Source organism: Morone saxatilis, unplaced genomic scaffold (assembly GCF_004916995.1).
Source record: "Morone saxatilis isolate NCDOM2014 unplaced genomic scaffold, NCSU_SB_2.0 Contig24, whole genome shotgun sequence".
In the NCBI taxonomy this organism is placed as follows: Eukaryota; Metazoa; Chordata; class Actinopteri; family Moronidae; genus Morone; species Morone saxatilis.
The window spans coordinates 11930158-11954494 of record NW_023339807.1 but is presented as its reverse complement, the minus strand read 5'-3'; the positions used below and the strand labels follow the sequence as shown (position 1 = coordinate 11954494).

General features: G+C 40.8%; 1 protein-coding gene across 2 annotated transcripts in view; it reads left to right on the top strand.

The window, feature by feature from the left end:
* ptprub (protein tyrosine phosphatase receptor type Ub) overlaps window positions 1-24337 on the top strand; it is a 144755-nt gene that overhangs the window by 110725 nt on the left and 9693 nt on the right. Inside the window, exons 13-25 of one of the 2 annotated variants that reach the window (XM_035672500.1) lie at window positions 135-171; window positions 3396-3534; window positions 4502-4525; window positions 4772-4926; window positions 5619-5806; window positions 11762-11834; window positions 11943-12019; window positions 17028-17064; window positions 17971-18068; window positions 20327-20443; window positions 21290-21444; window positions 22637-22772; window positions 23527-23676. In XM_035672500.1, the coding sequence (XP_035528393.1) occupies window positions 135-171; window positions 3396-3534; window positions 4502-4525; window positions 4772-4926; window positions 5619-5806; window positions 11762-11834; window positions 11943-12019; window positions 17028-17064; window positions 17971-18068; window positions 20327-20443; window positions 21290-21444; window positions 22637-22772; window positions 23527-23676 (1386 nt within the window). The remainder of the gene's footprint in view (window positions 1-134; window positions 172-3395; window positions 3535-4501; window positions 4526-4771; window positions 4927-5618; window positions 5807-11761; window positions 11835-11942; window positions 12020-17027; window positions 17065-17970; window positions 18069-20326; window positions 20444-21289; window positions 21445-22636; window positions 22773-23526; window positions 23677-24337) is intronic. The other variant, XM_035672501.1, reaches the window with a different exon arrangement.

Below are 24337 nucleotides of genomic sequence, written 5' to 3'. Positions count from 1 at the left end.
TTTCAACGTGATATGTGTGTGTGTGTGTGTGTGTGTGTGTGTGTGTGTCAGCTCAGTATTTCACATCATCCTCACATCTCTTTTATGCAAAATGCAAAGCCTCCCTCCCCTCAGATGTTTTCTTTCTCTTTTAGGAATCCAGAATAAACTGCATCCGCATCGCTCGCAAAGGTAATTCAATATGAATATTTCTTCTTCCGCAAACACTGCAACCTTGAATGAGTTTTCCTGCATTGTGTCTTGCAAAATTGTCTTTCTCGTTGTTCTAAGATGAGAAATTAACAATGAAATTGTAACTGTATTGTTTAGTTTAGTCTATATTGCACGGTTACTCACCTCTCTCTCAAGTGGGGATCTGGACAAATTTTCTCTGGCGGTCCTGGTTGTTTAGCAGTGGGCCTCTGAGAAAAGGGCAACAGGCAGGGAGGGATTAGAGGTCAGGCTTTCATCCTGTTTGTTTGGGGGCAGACGCTGGGACACACTATATCAAAGGCAGTCTCTTTGTTCTCATCAGCAGCCCACTAGATGGCTACATCTGAGGGCTTTGACCTCAGCGCGGTCCAGAAGGGTCCTCCAGATCAAAACTTCCTGATGGAGCTACCTTGGCCTATCAGTATTAGAAAGCCCCCCCACCCCCGTCTGTACCTCCATCTTTTGGATTCAAAGGGACATGAAAAGGGCAGGGAAATTGACTATAAGTCCTGATGGCAGGAACTGTACACTGTCAGATCATGGTGAATAAAATTCATGTATTTATAGTTATAATAGCACTGCAACAGTAAGCAGAGCCTTACAAATAAATTGTCTTGGCGGGCATCTTTTTTTTGGTGAAGGTCTTTTTTTGTGAGTGAAAAACAAAAGAGAAGAGGATCTTGTCAAGCATAGAGCCAAGAGGCAAGGCCAGCCATTTTAGCTCACTCCATCTACCTGGTTGGGCATTGATTAATTATGCTTTCTCACAGCAACAGGCTTTACACTGTGCTCGCCTATTTTCTTTGACACTTAGAAAAGTAAGAAAGAAAGAAATGCACAATGGAACTACAACAATCAAAACCATTTAAATTTAATATGTGAGCAAAATAGTACCATAAAGTCCAATGAAAGAAGAAGGGGAGATAAGACAAGAGACAGAGGAGAGAAAAATACACAAAAAATTGCCAGCATTACATCATTCAGCATGTGGATGATGTAACTGAATAAAGACCCTGAGAGACAAATTGATAGGTAAAAAATTCTCGGGTTGATTTCCAATTTCAAGGTGCGACAAGTCAGAGTTTTTTTTGTCGCTGTTTGTGATCTCCGTGATCCCTCTACCATTAACATAGCCTCTGCATCATCGGGTCCTAAGCCGTTATTATCAAGCAGCCCATCACAAGCAAAGTGGAGGCAAATGATTCTGGCTTGGATAACAAAGCTGGAGATTACATTTCAACTTCCAGGTGACAGTTTAATTAAGGATCCTCTGGCAGGCTCGACACAACAATAGACTTCCATTTCTCCTCTAAGTGCCAATTTCCACCAACGGGCAGCTGGCAGGTGTATGGATTCATGTGGAAATCTATTTCATGCTCGTGTTTGGCTTAATAGAAATTTTGAGGCTAAATGTGGCAAAACCCCCTTATCTGTCCAAAATGTCAGAAAAGTAAAATTGATTTTTCACCTCCTCATCTGCATTTCAGCCAATATAAAGTACCCTTGTATTTCATGTGTACATGCCATTTTAAACGAGGTCACAGCATAAAATAAACAGCAAGTGCTGAGTTTGTGTCTGCTTTTTTTGAATGGAGCACCTTGAGACAGACTGAAAATCGACAGTGTGTTATTTTCAGATACAGTAGCTCACAGACACAAAGGCGTGTTTGGATGATGGGGTGTATCTGTGTGTGAAAAGAGAAAAAAAAATATTTATCTTTGATTCAGTCTGACGAAACCCTCTCTTACCTTTTCTGCAAAGTAAAGTATACCTGTCAGATGTGGTGTCTATACACTGAACAACACACCCAGAAATGTCACATTTTTGGAACAACATGTTACTAAGAGGGAGCCATGTTCTCAGCAATTTTAGAAGGAACCGTTCCTTTCTAATATCAAACCAAAGACTTGTTTTCTCTACTCAGATGTCCCAAACTCCTGCGTCATTGATTAAAAAATAGTGCCAAATAATAAAATGATATTGCCCTACTTTCTTCTTTGTATGGTATAAGGCTTCTAAAACACCCATAAAGTGCCCACGGCTGCAGATAGTTGGGCTCAAACATGGCTCTGTTTTCATTTTCCCTGCCCCAGATCTGATTTTTCCCCAGCAGGCTGCAAGATAGAGCTCTATCCCCAGGCCTACTCTGACTTTCTGCCGCTCTCCAGATAGGTTGTGCTGTTCCAATAGGCTCAAAAAGGCTAGTTTCAGGGCTGTCAAGGCCTGGAGTACACGCTGACACACACTAGGAAAACTAGATCAGTGGGCCCCTAGAACAAGACAAAGAAAGGCCCTCTGCTCAGCACCATTTACATAAGTATGAAGCTTTATGCCAGAGAAATTAATAACCTGCTATTATGATAACGACCTTTCCAGTAGCTCACAGACACCAGGGCACCTTGAGATTACACTGTAGGGATGCGTGGATGACTTGTGACTGGGAAAAATATTTAATTCAGTATTGAATAGAAATGCACCTCAAAGGTTTAGTGCATGTACCATAGCATAAAGCCTGCAATTGCAATATCATAAAGGTATAGGATAGTTTATTGTTGCAATGCTGCAATTGAAGAACAATGTGTCGCTTATCTGCAACTCTTTGTAAAATTGTTACTACTTCTACCCCCCAGTTTATATCAATCTGGTTATTTTCCCCGTCTCGATTCCTCTTCTGTAAACATCAGTATAAATCTTAAACAGGCTAAATAGCTGGTTGAAAAACCCTTTTGACAGACCCAACTTTATTCTTGCGTGCCAGCCATAATTTTGTTTGTCACAGCACAAGTTGTCATTATATATCTCAGAGCACCGCAGGTTTGTTGTGTTGGACAACATGGACAATCACTGTCCGCCTTGCTTACAGCATCACTTCTTTATTCTCATGTCTCTTTTATTTGTGCCAGCTATTTGAAAAAACCCTCTTGAAAATACCACTGTTATTGAAATGTAGCATTGGAAAACCATTATAATTCAGTGGCCCTCCTCGCAGTGTTCAGGAGGAGCAGTGTGAACGTTTGTATTGTCATATGAAAAGTCTACATTTGTGGGAAAGAAAGTTTTATGTGTACAAATGAAAAGTTCTTCAAAAGATGTGAATTTTCAATTTTCCCATCTCTTATGTTCAGTTTTCCACACTCCCTGTTTTAAACTTTCCTGTGAATAATTTCTCCCTTTCAACCTGCATCTGTGTTTCTGCTTCTAGCGGCCTGCAAAGATCACCGCAAGGCTCTGGAGGTGTCCCAACACTCTGAGGAGATGGGTCTGATTCTCGGGGTGTGTGCTGGAGGTCTGGTTGTCCTCATCCTTCTGCTCGGCGCCGTCATCATCATCATTAAAAAAGGGTAAACGTCTGCTGACAAGTGTTGAGTACAGAACATGCCTCATTATGCGCAATCACACCACATCTCCCACATTGTTTTTCCCTTCATGTTTTGTTTTGGAACAGTTCAGTTTTTATACTTGCTGAACTTTTCGAAAAGGTCATGCTTGTTTAGGGAAGATGCTGGACCCAACAGCCAGAGCTGCATTGTTTTCATTCCCGTATGGTGCACCAGAGGGACCAAACAACTCTCATCTGTGGAGCCTATCTGAGTGTGAAGTATTTAATTAGAGGCGGATGCAATTCAATTAGTCACTTAATTACGCACACCAAGCAGAGGCCTGACCCTTAAATGAGATGGTAATTGGGAGGGAAAAGGTGTGCTTTTAGAGATTATTAGCCAATGATCTCACAGGTCTACAGTAGATCATCTACACCTCTGTCTATGCATGTATTCAGGAGCTGTACTGCAGCCTGAGTTTAAGTCTCAAATATGGCTTAACCTGCTTTACTTAAATAAGATTTATTGCAATATAGAGCCTGCCATGCCAAATGGGCAGTTACTCAGGGCTCCAGCAAGCATTATTAAATGGCTGACACAGCGTCCAGGCTAATATTGAATAATGTTGATTTTGAAAGTCACCACTACTCTGCACATTAGCCAGGGTTCGTCTACTAAGCCGCCATGAAGTTCGCTCTTAGAGAATTGATTGGTAAATTTGCTGTGACAGGAAACCTTGTGGTCTAGTCCTTGAAATGTAACACTGAAACATATTAGATGGGAGGAAACACACGTTTTTCTGCCTCACTTTGGTCTGTCGGCACCTGCTTAGTACATTTGCATGTGTCATATGGCCTCCTGCATGGCCGAGCTCATGAGAGGGTAGTTCTCATTTTCACTGTGATCAATGCATTCAGCTGACATTGCTTTTCATATTACATCTTCTTTCTCTTGATTTTTTTTTCTTCTTCTCCTGCACTCTTGCCAGAAGGGACTACTACTCTTACTATCCGTAAGTGACTCCACCTCTTTGCTTTTCCATCGTTTTGTGATCCATCATACACATGCTTGTGCTCTGGCTGTCAGTCAAGTTGTAGAGGGACAACAGTAAAGCAGTTGGTTGGTGTATACACCTCTTTCATCACATATTTGTCTTTACTAAACATAGCATTTTCTTTTTTTCCCTCTTTCTGTCTGTCCATTACAATCTCTCCTGCATTGCAATTCCCCCTCCTTATTCTTCTTTATACATTAATAGGAAACCAGTGAACATGAATAAGACGCCCATTACCTACCGGCAGGAGAAGAGCCACATGGGTTCCATGGAGCGCAGTTTCACAGACCAGAGCACCCTACAGGAGGATGAAAGAATGGCTCTTTCCTTCATGGATGCACACACCTGCGGCACACGCAGTAAGACAAAAGCACTGAAAATCACACATACTCTACTGTACACAAACCTACCAGCTTACCACAACTACACAATGCAATTTCAAACTTGACGCAATTCATCTCTCACTTTATAATCTTGTTGACCGTCACTCATTCACTCCATAAATGTCTGAATCATTCTGAAAGATAGTTATCGTCCTGTGTGAAAAACATTATTTGGTACGACTTACCCTCAGCTATTCACTGCCTGCAGCTGATACACAAAGAATCTCACAAGATTGTAAAAAAGGGAGAATTGCACAAGTGAAGTAACATATTTGACTGAAATGATTTGTGATTTTTGTCAGTGCATTTCATCTTGATCTCTTTTCTAATATCTCTCACAGAGAGGGAAAGACAGATGTGTTTACTTTACAACGTTGGTACAGATCTTTGTTTGCTTCATACAGACAGAGCTGCTGTCACATCTACATAAGATATATTATGAAGAACAGACAAACCTTAGCAAAGTGACACACCTGTAACATATACTGTACTCTACTGGACTGTACTGCACTGTCAGTACCAGAATGCAGAGTGCCAGTATGTGATGTTAACTTTTTAAAAAGTAACACCAGTGTGTGGCATCACAAACTAAATTTTATATCATAACCTGGCTTTACATTGATTTTTCAACTGCAATTGCACTAAAATTGCAAATGTGTCTGGCGCAGGTGACGCTCGTAGTTCAGTGAATGAGGCCAGTAGCCTGCTGGGAGGATCCCCGAGGCACCAGTGTGGACGCAAAGGCTCCCCCTACCACACAGGGCAGCTCCATCCCGCTGTCCGTGTGGCTGACCTTCTCCAGCACATCAACCAGATGAAGACTGCCGAGGGCTATGGCTTTAAACAGGAATATGAGGTGAAAGGCCGTTATTACACTTCTCTCTTACAATCTGACAACATAAGACAACATGGACAACTATTAGTTTTATACTCTGACAACATGAACATCAACAAAGTATTGCTGCTGGTGCAACAGTGTCAAGTACTGTGGAGCATTATAAAAGAGATTTTACAGCTGCATTATTCTAATTCAGTATTCACACTGTGATTGTATTATTAAATGATCAACCTAAAGTGTAAATTCAACACCATGATTATAATTGGTCCATTTATTCCTACTTTAACATACAGCAAGTGAGAGAACTAGAGGCAAGAACACCCAAACTGCAGAAATGTAAATTATCCAATGTCACAGTTGGAGGCTTTTTCACCTTTACTTTAAATTCCAATTGGTCTAGTTGCCTTCATGTTAATGTACCTTATTGGAAGTTTTATCCATTTCCCTACCAAGGTTGTCAGTGATGTTATAGCATCTCAGTTCCCATGGGAAGAGAAATGTTTCCTGCATGGTGTCTCCCACATCCTGTGAAGACTGTTTTCTATAGTGTTCTTCTGTGTAGTATCTGGGGAAACACGAGTGTCATGCTGAAACAGAATCAGTCATGTGACAGAAGCACTGAAATAGAGTCAAAGAGAAATAAATATGAACAAGCTTCTCCTGCTTTTCTCAATAATAGGTGACAAGGTCAGAGTCTTCAATGAAACTGCTGGTTATGTGTATGAATAATAGATGCTTCATTGTTATGCAGTAGATAACTAAAAATCCTTATATTATCCAACCATCCATCTATTAGCTGCTTAAGTGGGTTAATGTCACAGCAAAAAGCTTCTTCTTTGGAGGGTTTTCTTGGTGCTTCTATGGCATCTGAAAGGTATCATCTCTTGAACATGTGCCAGTTCTATCCTGAGGTCTCCTCTAAATCTAGTTTGCCAGTATACCTGTAAAGCTGTGACCTGGGGTGTCCTTTACGTTACCAAAATCTCTTAGTGTGGAAGAGCATTGGCACAACACCAAGTTCCCCCTGGATTCTTGAGCTCCATGCCCTACTGAGGCCAGCCACCTTGTAGGGTTTTTTGCCTCGGTATCCATGATCTCCTTCTGTCATCCTCCTTTTAGAGCTCATTGCCATAGGGGAGGTTGTAGCAAAGACAAAAGACAAAGCTTCTAGGGTTAGCTCCCTCTTCACCATAAGGTCTGATACAGTGGCTATTCTGACGCGCTTCCATGCCTGGTTAACCTGGGAGCTTCTAATACAGTGGAGAAAACCAGCAAGTTAGAAAGGCTGCTGGTGCAGTACTTAAAAGAAGTGAAAGCATTGTTGTTGATGAAGCAACAGTACTTGGTGCCCCAGGGAGGAAGGTAGGTCAGTAACCAGGCTTTCCTCAGCAGGAGTGGTTGACCCTAATTGGCAACATTGTTAGGAGGTAGAAGGACTATTTTGAGGAATTTCTAAACCTTACAGACAAACCCTCTGTGCTGTTTGAAGAGTGTTTGAGCTTGTATACTCAGCAGAGGATGGTACACTAGTGAGAGATGCCCGTGGTGGAAGAGACTGATTCTGTCTTCCTGACGACAGAAAATTGGATCACCTTTAAACCTGCCATAGATAAGTGACGTGTGACACAGATTTAAGGCCACTGTGGCTTGTCCCATCCAGATAAGACTGTGATTGAATGCCTAAAAATGTAGTAGTTCTGGTATCTTTATTGGCTAGTCAAAAGTAAGAAGGATCATGTGTAATTACTACGTGTTGTAGATAACTGTTAGCTTAGAGAGGTCACATTAGCTGGAATGATCTTGCAAGAGTGGTGTGGGAGGCCATCAATCCTCCACTGACATCATCCATGCGCCCTCCTGACCACCCACTGAAATTAATTAGCAGGGTTAAAAAGGCATCTGGATCACACTGTTGCTGCGCATATGAATAAATCATCCTCATTTGGGCCCCAAAGAAGACCTCTGTCATGACGGCAGGCCTGATGAGGTTAAACGTCTCTGGAGGTGCTCTAGTTAGTAAATCCCCTGTCCACTGCTAACAGATTGTAGGGTAGCAAAGAGAGGAAAGAGGAGTCTGAAGGGAAGAAAGATGAAAGGGTACAGAGGGAGAAAAGAGAGCTCTTGGCTCCCATGCCCTGTAACCTCCAAATAACCTCCTCCCAGTAGCAATGTTAGTATTTATTTCCTTCAACAATATATGGTGCAACGTAATTGCTCTATAATTGGCAAAGGTAACCATCAGACTGTGATGCACAGGATTCTCTTCACCTTGGGGACCACTAGATGTTGTTTATGTGGACATCCCCAATGTGTTCAGGATTTGGGATCCTCACATTGCAGAGGTCTGATGATGACACTTGGGTTTGGATCTGGGATGTCCAAATCAGATGTCTTGTCATATAGTAGCTCTGCATTCCTAGGGAAGGGAATTACCACTGATTCATACTATTATTAGTCAGGTTGTTGTCCAGGAACCTATGTACAAGAAATTGTTCTGAATCTGCTTGCACCACCACTGTTGTTTGTTGTGGGTCACTTTGCTGGGCAGATCACTACTTGGTTAGTTTGTTTTTGCACCAATGCACCACAGGGTTTTAGTCCTGAATTGAACCGTATGTACAGACAAGTTTGTTTTCCAGAACATTGCTTATCCCCCTCCTGCTGTTGCAGTGGCTGCTATCTCTACTTGAATTGTTCAGGGGCACATAATGAAGGGCCCAGACCTCTGAATACCTCTCCCAAGTGAAACGATTGTGGCTGAGAGTTGAGATCACACCCTGGGGAGTCCATCCCGGCCACCTACGGCCTATGGCATTCATGAAAAAGAGAAAACATCTTTTGTCTCTGGTTCATGGTTTTCCCCTCTGGAACTCTGCTTGTAGACTCATTAAACTGTCCCTCACGGGCAAAACACACTCCACTCAAAAAATCAATACACACCTCTTTGTTATTTTTTTCTCTCTGCGCTAGAGTATGTGTTTTGATGGAGTGTCTCTCTCTATTATGAAGGAAAATGATGAGGAGTATCATATTACACTCCCCTGACAGGTATAGGTTTTTATTTCCCTGAAGAATACCTATGTTGTGTAAAAACACTGATCAAGAATTTACAGTGACTTGTAGAGGGGCTTGTATGTGTGGCAGCTGCTGTCACTAAATTCATATTCCCACTGCAGAAACTTACGAGTAAACAACAGCGGAGCTTTACCGGAGAACTCAAAACTTTCATTGTAGCACCTTGAGGCTGAGGTTAGCAGGGAAAGATGGACTGACTGACTTCAAAGTGTAGTTGCAGCAGGAGCTACTGAATTACTGTGTTTATTACCTCATGCTACGTTTTTGTTAGCATGAATCATGCTTATTCATCATATTTTTTTACTAGAATATTCGATTAAATTGTCCCTTAGTTTGTGCATCTCATCTCAGACATCTCTGATTGGATTTTGACTGAATGTGGAGGGATTATGAATCTCATGATTGTTTTTTGACATTTTAGAAATTATGTGTGTGAAAAAAGAACAGGTCAGAACGAGGTGACTCAACAGTTGAGTGATCCGGCAAGGGAAATTGTGAAGGACAGCATGTCCACTGTTGCCCTGTTACAGAGGTTACTGAGTCACTGAATAATGCACATAATGAAATCTAGTGGGATGTTGATTGCACATCAAAATGTTAAAATTAGAAAAAGGGCTTTAAAAGTGAAATAGTGTCAATAGTTCAGGACTGTACTTGACTGTTATTATTTCCTTCATCTAATTTTATATGATCCTCTTAACCAACCCACCCCACTGATCCCTGCCAATGAGGGTTTCTAATCAATCTTCCACGGGTCTGTGTTATCTCCCTTCCCTCCCCTTCAGTATACTGCTACTCTCTCACAGTTTTTCTTGCTCTGTTTTTCCTCTCCCTGCTTCCATCCCCTCTCTAGAGAGTTGAGCAGAAGAGTGGTGGGAGCAGAGAAACAAAGGGAGCTCAGAGGTCTAGTGTCAAAAGTATAAGAGATGGAGGAAGAACAAGTAGGAAGAGGTGGACAGGGAGAGGAGTGATGAAGAGGGGTAGAAGGAGGTAAAGAGAACAAGGATTCATCGAGAGAATCAGACCCAGAGAGAGCGCGCATGGAAAACTGAGCAAAAATTGAGAAGGAGGGTGTAATCCCAGGAAGGATTTGGCTGGTTCTTGGCTCTCTGTGGGGAGAACTGCGTTGTAATCCCCTGCTCAGCATGCAGACTTGGGCAGAGTTTCACCAAATTCCCCCAGTGGCCGAGAACCGCAGGGGGTAGACTGGTATGGATAGGTGTGTGTGTGTGTATATGTGTGTGTTTCTGTTCATGGGTCTGAAGGGGTTGTTTGCCAGCTTAATTTGGCCCTACAGTGGACGCTTAAAAATGGCTTATGACGACGCATGAGAGTAAGGGCTCTCCAGTGCATCCATGCAGACAGGTGGATGATAGGGAATGAGGAGATGTGTGACTCAGTATGATGTGTTATAATACAGCTGAGCAGCCATCCACCAAGCAGACAGACAGCACCACTGCCTTCATTCTAATTGCCGCACATCTCAGCATGCAGTGGTTACTATACTGCAGTTTATTTTTATTTCTTCTCATTTTGAAAACAGTTCTTAAGAGGCTAGCGTTTGTTTTTTGTATATTATTTCTGTTCTCATTCAGTAAATATACAGTGTACAATGACAATAGTTTTGGTACAGGTAGTACTGGAAATTGTTTTGCCATTTCTAAAACAATGGATCCTTTAAACAAAATAGACAAAAGCATGCTTCTCATTTCTTACATTTTATCTTACATATTACAACTGTCTCTATGGCCAGCTGGCTAATTAAACTAACATCAGCTCAAGGAGTTGGTTGAAAACGCAAAAAAACATTAAAGCTGATGCTAAGCTCAAGTTGATCCATGTAGAAGACAAAGAATTAAAGAAACGTGACTGTATTGTAGTTAGGTCCTAGTAATATGTAAGTAAGTAAGTTCATTTATAAAATATCTAAGATCGCTGATCTCTCACAACATTACCCTGTTTAGCTGTGTGACGTAGGCTACATACTTTGGTTAATTTACAAACAGTGTTTTCAATTTTAATGTTACAAGAGAAAAGCCTTTTAAGATGACGACTAGCCCGCTGAAAACGTTGAGGTTGCTGCGAGTGTCAACTTTTGCTATAGCCTGAACTCTGATAGCATCCATCACCCCCTTCCACTGCTAGTAAGCTACCTAGCCGGACATGCTAACAGTTGGTTAGCAGTGAAACACACTGTTTAATTTCTCATGTTTACCTGTGTTTTTGGTTTTGGAATTGATTAAAAAATAAGACACCACTGTCCAAACTATTTAAATAATGAGTTTTGGTCTTTCTACAACCCCATGTACAACATATCAACATTTCGAGAAATCCACACAGACCTGCTGTGCCTACTTAACGTTGCTAAGCTATTATTGGATAGTCACTGTTCGGTCAATTTGTGAGTTATGTAACGACCATAACTTCCATGAGCCTCTGCTTTTTGATTTTGATGGATTTGCGTATATCTTGGTACTCTCATTGATGGCGTACTCAGAATTTTAACTCAGTAGGAATATATCCACTGGGTTCAAATTTGGACTATAACCCATGGTGCTCTGCTCTCTAACAAGAAAAGGTGCAATTGGCAGTCCATGACTCATGACTGCTCCAGGGTCACACAAGGACTATATAATGCAAATGGAACCTTTCTGTGAAATTGCATCTTATGCTTGAACAACCAAACCTTACTGTAGGATACAGTGAGTCTTGATTTCCTTAGCTGTACTCAGGAGATATGCTGATAGGCTTTTATCATGCTAACCATGTAACCATGTCCTTATCACACGTAAAACAAAAATTATGTGTTGAAGATTTGTTTGTGTACGATATTTGAATGGTTATTACAGAGATGCCCTGTTCCTAAAATCTGCAACGATTGTCTCTTTATCTCTACAGAGTTTCTTTGATGGCTGGGACTGCACAAAGAAGAAGGACAAGACCAAAGGGAGACATGACACCTTGTTGGGATGTAAGTCATTAGAGCTCTTTATCCTGTGTTAAAAAAACTGTGTTGAAAATATTGTGGAAACTGTTGTACTTCAACGTTCCCTTGCTCTTTTTTTCTCATCCCTCTCAGATGACCGCCACAGAGTCAAGCTCCACCCTCTCCTGGGAGACCCCAACTCAGACTACATTAACGCTAACTACATTGATGTAAGTCTAATCCTGTTTTTCTGCCTCTTTTCAACATGGGATACAAATAGTGACGATATTTCTCACATCCTGCAAAGCCGCAGTCCATCTCTCTCATTCCTGTAAGCTCACCAGTCTGCTGGCCCACTTTCACCTGGAGGCTTCCATCCAATCAAACACTTTTCCCATTGGTGTTTTGCCAGATGCCGTGGTTGTCGGCACCGAATCCCTGACCCAGACTGACTCTGCTATCACTTTTATTAAAACAGAGTGGAATAAATGCATTTAATGCCTTGCAGAGGAGATGAACCTTTCTGTAAGATGCCACAAATCCCCCTAAATTAAATAGACATGATTGATGTTATTCAATCTCTGGATGGGCCCGGAAGAGAGGATCCTTTCCACTGTTCACCTTAACTGTCTGCCACATATGCAGCGCAACAGTAACATTCTCACTGATCATATGAAATACATGTATATGTTGCTGATGTGTCTCACACAGTCTCATTCATACGTGTTCCCATTCATAAAAACTAGAGGAGGCTGTGTTTATTCAGAAAGCAGAAGTGCACGTGTAGATGGCAGGAGTGAAGTTATTAACAAAAGAAATCAACCCAGAGTTTGAAAAAATAAAATAAAATACAGTTTTACCACCAGATATACTGTAGAAAGAACCTTGTATTTTGGCTCCCCTGTGAATTTGCTGTCACGGTCCTCAGTTGTTGCTACTCATTTGAGTTATGTCAAGGGAAGTCTGACAATCTGATAGGATTTCTTTATCTCGCAAGATTTATTTTGCACGCCTCTCATTGCGACTACTGTAAAGTAAATACAACACTCTGGGAGAAGTTGAAGCAAGCTGATGTACTCCCACTCCTGTTTGAGACTGATAAGAGGTTGAAAGATCCTGTTTCTGTCGAAATCTTTATAAAGAATATATTTGAATAATAACAGAGAAAATAACTAGTTGCATAAGTTGGCATCATTTTGGGCATTTTACTCCTTTAGGCCAAATTGTGTCATCAAAATTGTTTGACACTACAGGGCTTTTCTCCTCTCTTTTATTTCTCTGTAGAGAACAGGCAGTGGTGAGATGCTTTTAGAGAGTTCATTACAATGAGAGGGCATTAAAAACCTGGCCTGCTGTTAGGACTGTAGTTATTGTGAGGGTCTCCATTAGTGTTTAGGGCACAGAGGTGCAGGCATTAGAGGGAAAACACCACTCAGCAGCCACTACAGTGTCAGAGTCAGTGATGTTACTCCCTGACAAGCCCGACCCAGCAAGCTGAATAGTAACTACTTAGTCACAGAGAAGCATATTTTGGACAGCCTATGATTATTTCACCAGAGGTTAAATAGAAAAGTTTTTCCACCCTCTGAAACATTATTGGCTTTCAAAACAGAGGTGAGAAGTGCAAGCTCTCTGTTTCCTCTTTCTCTGTCACTTAATGCCGGAGTCTTTGCTCGGCTGCGGTGTGTGTTGCCTGACGAGGTGCAGAACTTTGCATATGTTTGACAGCTTCCTGCACCTGTTGGAAATGTAGAGCAGTCCAGTGCGTCATGGCTGTTGCTAATTTACATTTCGTCTGCTTCTAAAGAGTAACAAGGTCTTACTGGCAGGTGTAGAATGGCCACACAAATCACAAACATCCACACACACACACACACACACACATACACACACACTTTCATACTGTTAATCAGTTTTATCTAAAAGTACCTGATGAAAAAATAATCATTTCAATGCACCAGTCAGAGTTTAGCAACATTTAAATGAGAATCTATATATCTTTATAAACAGAGAATAAATTTACCTTTAACTTGAACATGAACTGTAACACATTACAAATTCACACTTTACTGTAATCACAGTACATTTGTCTGTAACGCTGTAATATAACGCATTACTGTTCCTAAACCAGTAGTCTCATTACTGATATTAATTAAACAATTATGTTACATGCTACATAAGAAACAAAAGAGACTCCTCCTCATGTGGTGTTACCACTGCTTTTGTGATAAACACCGCAAATAAGCTGTTGAGTGAACGACTGAAGTGAGATTCGCTCGTTAAATGCAGTTCCTATTACGTTATGTCAGGTGATATTGTGGAGTAATGAGTACTGTAATAAATTACTTTCTGCTGGGAGGAATTATCTAAAGTAGTGTATTACTTTTTTGAATAATGACCCCAACACTGGTCATAAATATTTAAAATTATTTTGAAAAAGGGGAACTCCTTTACCCATTAAAGTCTGTTTACAAGTCTTGGGAAGTATTAAGCCTTTTGTGGCTCCAGAGAGAGCTCTGTGAATTCTGTTACAGTCCTCCAAGTAATGTCACTTGAGTCAGCAGTGGTTGGAGCTGAAGACTACAAGTTTGAAGATTAAAAAATCTGTGGGGTTAGACAGAAGTGAGCTCACCAAGAACTCTTTATATGAGTACAATGGTAAATCAGTGTTTTTTTCAGGTGCTTTAAAGAGTACTACTACTACTACTTAGATTATATTGTTACTTTAAAAGAAGATGACTAATTTGTTACCCAGTTCATAAACAAGCATTGATCATAAATTGTGTCCTTCATATGCTGTTGCAATGCAACATGCATTGAAATAAGATAAAAGAGACTTTATTGATCCCACACTGGGGAAATTCACTCGCTACAGCAATTCCAGATATAACACATCACAATGGATAAGAAAATACACATTAAATAAAAAAAAGACAAGGCAATGAATATATAGTACAGGTCTAATATTAATAATATGCATGATGTATGTAAAACTGCATAGTGCAGCTATTAAATGAAATACCTGTGAAAAGTGGCAGGTATTACAGAGACAAACAGTGCTACATTATGTTGTTGCTGAGTTAAAAAATCTCACAGCTGTTGGAATGAAGGACCTGCGGTAGTGCTCCTTCTTGCACTGAGGGTGCAGCAGTACATTGCTGAAGGAGCTGCTCAGGGACCCCACAGTCTCATGCAGGGGATAGGAGGTGACATACAAAGACTGTAGCCATATTTTAAAAATGGTGATCCAGTCCCATTTTCCAATTAACAACATAATGTGTGAGACACAGCAGGATTTCTCTTTTGTCTACTTTCCTTTAATAGAAAATCCCTAATGCAAATTTAATAGTTAAAAGAAACTAAAAGTAATTTTCATTTTAAAAACTTAAACCGATACATTAGAGTAAATGAAAAAACGATGGCCCTAGGACGTAAATTCCCACAAGAAATTAATGCTGTAACACTAAAGCCCAGTCCGGCTGTACTTACATAAATTCACATGCACGCACACACACACAGCTACGCACACACGCACACACCTCTTCCCACCTGTCTGTAACCCAACTCCTACTTACCAAAAGCTTTTTTCATTAACTAGCCTATATGTCTTCTTTTTCTACTCCCCTCCCCACTTCCTCGACCTTGGACCCTGTAGATTCGGATTAACAGGGAAGTAAGTACTTCACTGCTCGTTCTTCTGCCTGCCATTGCTCTATTTCTGCTCTTTCCCCCTCTTCTCTCTCCACCTACTTCTTCTCTTTCCACTATCCTCTATCCACAAATGCTCAAAGGTCAGTGTGTTTCAGGTTAGTGCACATTTGACAAAAAAAAATATTACAAATAAAAAAAAAAAACATGCCCTTTTAGCTAATGATTTTAAATGAACACAAGGAGATGTGTCCTCTCCGGATATAGGACCAGGCTGTCTTTGTTAGTTCTCATAAGTGGTCAAAACTCAGAAAGTTTAGTTGCTATGGCGACCGTCTTCAAGAGAGGAGTAGTAACAGTCATGCTGATAGTGTTTGGCGAGGGCCAGAGGAATTGTGGATAGCAGGCCGCACAGCAATGGTCATCCATCTCCATTTCAAACATGTCCCCCGTTTATCTGACTGGATGCAATTCAGTTTAGCAAGTGGGAAGACTCGACATATATGGAAGATGCCCTCTGCAAAAAGATAAAAACTGTTATCAACATGGATTGCCCCATCATTCTGATTTGATGAGAGCCGGTGGGCTCAGGCATTTATTCAGATTATTCCTGACCTGCCTTCTCCACTCCACAGAGTCATGTAAGGTAATTGGGGCGTCAATTATCCGTCCAGCTGCTCCTCTCAAAATGATAATAAACCGTGAGCCACAACATCCATGTGGCTTTTCTAGGAGATGATTTCATAGGGCTGTGTCTTAGAAAACAGGTGTCTCCTTTACCTTGAAAGCATAGATGAGCACTTATTTCCAGGAGGTCTTCCTTTGAACAGTTTGCTCGTCCTTTCATGCTTAAAAGTCCCTCAGGTGGTCTCTGTCGTGTTTATTCGCCTCAATGCTGTAGAGGTGACATCTCATTGTTCATTCATATTCACCTCATACTCGCCATATAAAAATGTCTGTCATCTATATCAAAGGCTATCACCTCCTTTGATATAAAGGATCTCAGAATATTTCACTCTACATGCCTCGGAAGCTGTTCATGTTGATGATGATATCATGTTTTTATGTGAAACCTTTCTAAGATATTCTTCTACTCATTTGACTTGAGTGGAAGAATTCAAGTGGGATGTTTTTGAGGAAAAAAATGTGGTTTTGGTTTGTGAATTCATAACCCCAGATATAGTACATATTGAATCTTCAATGAAAACTGATTTGTTTTTAAGGGACAGCACTCAGACTGTCCCGGGGATTCAGTCATTGTTTAGTCAGCTAGTCCGACTCACTGTAAGAATAACTTTTTCAGATTTATCAGCAGTTTGTCAAGAGGCAGAATTTACCATATGTTGCCTCAATGGCTCCAAACTCTGTGGAGGGCAAAGAGGTAGTCTGGAGTCAGCAATAGGTCAGACAATGCTGGAAAATTACACAGGAAATGCAATTCATAGTTGCAGAGAGTGGGTCAGTAGGAGAGCAGAATGCAGAGACGAAGGGAAGGAGGGAAGGGGTGAGACAGAGAGACCTCCCTCCCATACAGCTGTGCCTGAGGCGCAGATGGCTTACTCAGCATGTCATCCCTCTTCTCTCTTTCAGGGCTACCATCGATCCAACCACTTCATTGCCACTCAGGGTGAGTATCCCAGCAAGGCTATAGTGTTTATGTGTGTGTGCATGCAGGACGGTGAGTACCTTTTGTCGCCGTGTAATAAATTGAAGATGATCCGGCCGATGAGCCCACTCATGCACAGTCCCTTGCCAAAACCACCTCTCTGGTAAATCCAAAGGTGATTGTGTGACTACTACCAACCCCTGAAGACTGTGATGTCATTGACTCATAAGATTAGGTGAATAATTAAGCACACTAATTAAAGCTTCTCAGACTCTGTGATATGTGCAGTGGTGTGTTCATTGTTTGAAAGAGAACCTTTAGTTCACCCTCTGTCGCTCAAATACAAAAGTTGCTTCTGATGGACAGTTTGGATGTGTGTGAGTGTTTGAAATTTCCCTCCACTGCTTCTAAACCCCAAGGAGCGTCGGCTTTCTAGGGAGCTACCATCACAAAGTCACTCAAGGTCTGCTCATCTGCTTATCTTGCACCAGCACCTCCTCTTCCCCTCTGTTAGAGAGACAGAGAGAGATGAAACTCGCAAGAAAGAAAAAAAAAAGGCGTCAGCAGTGTTTTTGTCTCTCTGAGCATTTCTGTCCTACGTGATCCTCGTTTTAAAGTTGTATCTCGCCTCCTGAACGTCTCCTCCTCAGATGACAATGAATGACTGATGGTCGTCTGGGCTTTCATCATCAGCTACTGCTGTTGTTTTGTCAGCCGTCACCCCTTCCCTTCTGCCTGGAATTCCCAATAACTTTATTGATGGCACAATCTTGAGAGATCATTACCCTCCCGTCTGAGGAAGACACTTAGGTCGCAATAATACGACGACATTTCACAACAGCAACAACCCCCTTATTGAGAGGACGGGCTTTGATGTTGCCTTTTTTTTTCCTTTTTTGTCTGTCATTTCTTCACACTTCCCACTAGGACCCAAGCAGGAGACTCTGTATGATTTTTGGAGGATGGTGTGGCAGGAAAATTGTTTCAGCATCGTCATGATCACTAAGCTGGTGGAGGTTGGCAGGGTAAGTGATGTGCATTCCCCCCACAATACACACACACATACACACACACACACACCCGTCGCCAGCCAGTGCTCAGAAACATCCCACATTCAACAATAAGGCACCATTTTGGTCTATGTGAAAGGCTTTTATGTGTTTGATAAGTATATATCACACAGGACCTTGCTGTGCATGCAAATCTTAGTCTAAAAGCTGTTCATTTTGGTGAAGCTGTCCTGCATTTATGTGAAACCACAAATTATAAGTTGTTGTTGCAGTAGAGAGCCTACCTGTTAAAGGAATAGTTTAACTTTTTGAGACATAAGCTTAGTCACTGCGAAAAGTTGAGAAGAAGCAGACGATTCTCACATTTACTAGACTGGAACAAGGGGCTAGCTCTGGTGCAAAAAACCCATTGTATATGAAACAATATGTATATGAGATAAAACGTTATATAATCCACCTACCACTCCCCTTTTTGAACAGATTAAACAAATGAGATAGTAGACAATTAGAATTTAGAGGTGCTGGTACATACCTTTAAGTGAGAGTCAGGCTGTCTCCCTTTGTTTCCACTCTTCATGCTAAGCAAAAACAACCAGCTGCAGGTTGTAGCTTCATATGTTGTACAGACATGAGATGTTCTCATTGAACTTTCAACAAGAAAGTGAACAAGCATATTTCCCAAAATGTGAAACTATTCCTTTAACCTTCTGTACAATGTTCTCTTGGTGGCAATAGAATATCAGAAGGCATCTAAACCTCACTTTATGCAAGTCAACACAAAGTCTCTGCACTAATCAACACATAGATTTTAAAGGATTGTTACATGGATTATCCCTTATTTGTCTGTTTTGAAAACATTATGAAATTGCGTCTGTGTTTTATAGAAATTTACATCATGACTGTAATGACAGAGTCCATAAAATGTGCTATGAAATACTTGTGATGCATAAAAAATGTCTCCTGAGCCACATATCTATGGTTTCGGTCCTTGTATATGCACTGCATGACTTCACAGATTTAATGGCTATACTGTAGTACTGTTATTTTCCACCTCACATAAATAGTATATGAATTCTGCTCTAAGCACCCCATCCTTTTCAGTCGAGGCAAAAGAAATGTATTACCTCAGTGTATGGTTAAAATGACACCATTTTTCTAGCAGTAGCCCTACATCCAATTTGGTTCTCCATCCTAACAATTCTGGGAACAGTCAACAAATGAGGACTGGTCTGTGTGGCTGAATCCAAATAACACCTCCATTAAATGAAAAAATTACCTCCTTTGTGCCTGGTGTTGGTGAAAAAGATTGTTGCCCTCCTGTTCATTATGCTTCCACTATTATGTGATTATGGTGTTTTTTCTTTCTTTGCCTTCTAAGATGAAATATCTATGGAGGAACGGGTTGTTTTTGTTCCTTCACAGCCTTGAAGTGTAACTTCTGTATGTTAACTTATTACATTTCACACCAGTATTTCTCTGTTTTAGTTAAAAAAGAAAATTAAGTCACTCAATCACTCAATTGTGAATTATAATGCCACAGGTAATGTTTTCTTTTGCTGTTAAAATTATTTATTATATTATGTGAGATATTTTGTTATTACAATATCTTATTATGCATTCACTTTGAATTTAATGCAAACATTTCAAATATGATGGAAAGGACTTGCATAGAAGTTCAAAATTGGCTCAAAGAAGGTTGGCTAAACCCTAACTCAAACCTGAAACTGCTGTTTCTCCTCTGCACATTCACAAGCAAAGATGACAGAGCAGTACTGTAGTAGTAGTTTGTTCAACAGATTTAGCTTGTAGTTGGTGGTTTATTTAAGTTGACAGTGTAGAGACCAAAAGCACGCAGTGGACTTAATCTGTAATTCATCTGGTGTCTTTGACATGTTCTTTCATTTATAAGGTATCTTTTTCAAAGAGAAGGGGAGATTTAAAGAAATTGCTTCTCATGAGGCAGGTGTTCTGGATGTCTAGATTGGGCACTGTTTAGAATAAGGAAGTAAACTTAAAGCCATTTCTGTGGAGTCTGTGGACATTTTGTTAAAGGATGAATGTTTCATCCGCATTAATGTATCTTAATATCAGGAGATGTGAGTGTCTTGTGTTGTGAAACATTTGGTTGAAACAGTACATTTTCTGCTTTGTACTGGAGGGAAAAAATGATTAGTCAAACAGATTGATTCATGTTACACCGTCTGCTGTTTTTCAGGTGCATTTTCCAGGAATATCTACATGAGGTTTTAACTCACTTCACTTTTTTTAAACAGGTGAAATGCTGTAAATACTGGCCTGATGACAGCGAGATGTACGGTGACATCAAAATTACTCTGCTCAAGACAGAGACACTGGCTGAATATACGGTTCGCACCTTTGCCTTGGAGAGGGTACGTTTATCTAAGATGTACATTTTGCCTACACTCTTTTGCATTTGTTAATACATGTTGTAATATTATTGAAATTAGAAGCAGAACATTAATAGAGGGGATTAGATACTTGACAAGATTTACAGCTGATGGGTCACATGTTAAATTGAGAGGAATCAACACCAGTAGCTATGTGAATGCCCCTGCCGTCTTTCCAACATAGCTGTTACACTGCTGTGCCCCTGATGGCCTCCATCCTGTCAGTCTCCTGGGGGATCCCTCATTGGAAGGGCTCAGAGCAACGCTGCGGTGACAGTGGCACAAACACGGCATTATCATCACACTGTCACATTCGCTCTCCATGGGCACACGCTGCTGCTTATTCAAATCGGCACAAATTTAGAAACTGGTGACAGCTTGTTTTTCATAGCTCTTTTTTGGATTTCTGTCTTCAACAAATCTTTGCTTTGCGTCGCTTCACTTTGTCATCTCTGTACAGAGGAAGAAATTGCCGTGTGACTGCAGCAGCCTCCCAGTTGAGAGGAGAAACCTCCTAGCCCTCCCTGAGCTCCGAGAGCTTCAGTAATTCCTTTCCATGTGTCTGTCACACCGCAGCTGCTAGCATATGATGCCCAGAGGCCTAACTGTCCTAGAAGACCTAACACCCCACGTAAATAATGTCCTGGTTGTCCTCACACTGAACCAAAAAATCTGTCACATCTATCACGGAGGGGCAATGTCTCTGAATGGATGGGAGCACATCTTGGATGAAAAAAGGGACTGTAGTCTTCTATAGTTAGGGATGCAAGCCAGATAAATGTAATGTTTTATATGTAATGCTAATGTGTGCTGTGTTTCTGTTGACAGAGAGGATACTCAACCAAGCACGAGGTGCGTCAGTTCCACTTCACATCCTGGCCTGAGCACGGGGTGCCCTATCACGCCACTGGACTGTTGGCCTTTATAAGAAGAGTGAAAGCCTCTACACCTCCTGACGCTGGCCCTGTGGTGGTCCACTGCAGGTAATGTGAGGCTGAGCAACTGCTGTAACCTGTAGTATTATAAAATCAAACCAATAGTACACAAACTACTTGGATGAGGTAAGGTTTTATAAAACACCATCTCCGTTCTTTTACTGCTGTTTTACATGCAAATACCTAATTTATGTGATCCATATATCCAAATATGACCTTCATGAATATTCATACAAACCTAACTTATATTTATCAGATACTGAAAACCACATATTATGATCCTTTCAATTTATTGTGTTAGTTTTAATATCACAGAATTTTCTCAAATTTCTCTTGCTAGTTAGTTTAAAGTCTAAACTCTAGTTCAGTCAGACAACTCGCGTTTGAAATGTTTATTACAGCAGTATAGCATAGTTAGATTTTGGCATTTAGGCTCCAACCTCATCACTCCCCGCAGATATGTTTACATAGAGATATTGGGTAGTGATGAGCAAATACCTTAAACCCCCAAGCTGGAGCCTACAGGTGGACGCTGGGGCGGTGGTGGAGTTTACAGAGCAGCAGGCAGCAATACTGATGCAGGGCAGCAGCAGCATTGACAGAGCAGATGGAGAGCTGGGAAATTTTGCAGCTTAAATAGACCGCCAGATTGGAAGGGTGTGCTTGGTTAGTAATAATGGAGTGTGAGACATGTCATGTGTTGTATTGCAGTGCAGCTCAACTTAATTGTCTGAACTAGCTTGCATTTTGTATTTTTAATTTTAAGTTAAAGTTCCAGTGTGTAACATTTAGGAGGATCTATTGGCAATAGAACATTTCTACAATAGCCCAGAAAGGACAAACCAAACACTGGTTCTAGAAAAGGCTTTCTGCATGTTCTGTGGCCACCATAGTTTGTCCTATGTGAATGGAAGGCGAAGGTGAAATGAGGGAGTTGCAATCTGCAACTACACCGCTAGATGCCACTAACTTCTACACACTGGACCTCTTAACTAAAATGTTTTTCACACCTAGTTTTAGTTTTTAGTTTAGTTTTAGGTAACTGTAAAAACCTTGGAAGTCCATCGGTCACATGACCCTTGCCATGGTCCTTCAATGCCCTCCCATTCTCTTTAAGATCATGTAGTGCTACTAACTTGTGCTCCTGAGCGGGCATACTGTGTCCTAAAAAATGTCTGATGATTTAATACTTAAAGACACGTGCATGATTCCTCATAAAATATGTCCTTTTGTGTGGCAGTGTGGGGGCGGGCCGCACCGGCTGCTACATTGTGCTGGATGTCATGTTGGACATGGCCGAGTGTGAAGGCGTAGTGGATATCTACAACTGTGTCAAAACCCTCTGCTCTCGACGCATCAACATGATCCAGACAGAGGTCAGGTCACAGCCTCGAAACCACTTTACATTCAAACTAAGTCAAATATCTCAATATTTGTCTTGCACATATTCAGGAGGTTACATCACTGGTCACAATGTGGTAACCTCTCACCACTGGAAACTTCAGGAGAGTCAGGTTTTTAAACATTTATTTTTCCCTCCTGTTGTTTGGAAATTCAAAGAGCGAGGGGGGTGTATTATAATACTCCCCCTCTGGGACTTATGTAAAGGTCATTGCAATAGTTTAGAGAAAAAACTCACATTGTCTCTCAGTGTGCTGCGTAGGCACGTGCTGTTCTTTAGATGTGAAGATAATTTGCATATTCACCCCTTATTATGTAAATCTGACATTGACTTGGCTGTTTATTACATTTGTAGTTATTTGCAGGGGTGTTCTAATTAAATGCACACCGCATGGGTTTGTTTACTTAGAAATATGTATTTATTCTCCAACAGCTTTGATACACTACCAACATTATCGCACATGTTTAATTCAGAACACAGGTTGTGAAAAATCTCTCACCATTCTTCATATTGTTTGATTATTTATTTACATTTACACATGTTCTTAACGTGCTTCTGTCTGAACTTGCCTCCTTTTGTAATGTCTGTTTAGCTGTTTGCAGCCATTTAACACACACTCATATGCATCTGAAACCCACTAGAGTACACATTCACGCCCACACACAGTGCACAAATTCAAGTGCACACACACAGCACTTAAATATGTTATGTACGTGTTGTCCTTTCAGGAGCAGTATATCTTTATCCATGACGCCATTCTCGAGGCCTGTCTGTGTGGAGAGACGGCCATCTTGGTGAACGAGTTTGCGGTCACTTATAAAGAGATGCTGCGAGTGGATTCCCAGAGTAATTCCTCTCAGCTGCGGGAGGAGTTTCAGGTCAGTGTTTTGCTATACGACAGGATCATGACCTCCATCAATTTCTAACCACAGTTTAATTTTGTTAAAATATGCAGCCATTAAAATCTGGAACATACAAACACGTATTCTGAATTACACAGCCCACACACTGTAATTTGCATTTATAATGCAATTTATTAAATATCAACAGAAAATCTTTTACCTCAATGGAACCTACTACCACAGTTTTAATAACAACAATAATATACCAATACTACCACTTCTACTACAACATGTACTGTAATACTACTACTGATGCTACTACAGTATTACTACACTACTACTCTAACTACTACTACTTCTAATATTACTTTTACTTCAACTACAACCACTAACAATAAAAATAATACAGTAGTAATATTTAATGAATGTTGATAGGGGATACAGTCATGTATTCATTTTGAATAGTATTATATTTGCATATTTGTATTGCACATGTTCTGTAGTGTACTACTCTGTTATGTACTGCTTTGCTCAGTTAAGTTAAAAAAGTCTATTTGGTATTCAGACAGTAATTTAAACAATAGACGATGGCTACATCTCCTCTGTTGTGGAAATGATGTACTTCATAGCACAGATGTCAACAGAGTGCAGAAAGGAATAGACTAATGGACGTGTGTGTGCATGTGTGTGAATGTGT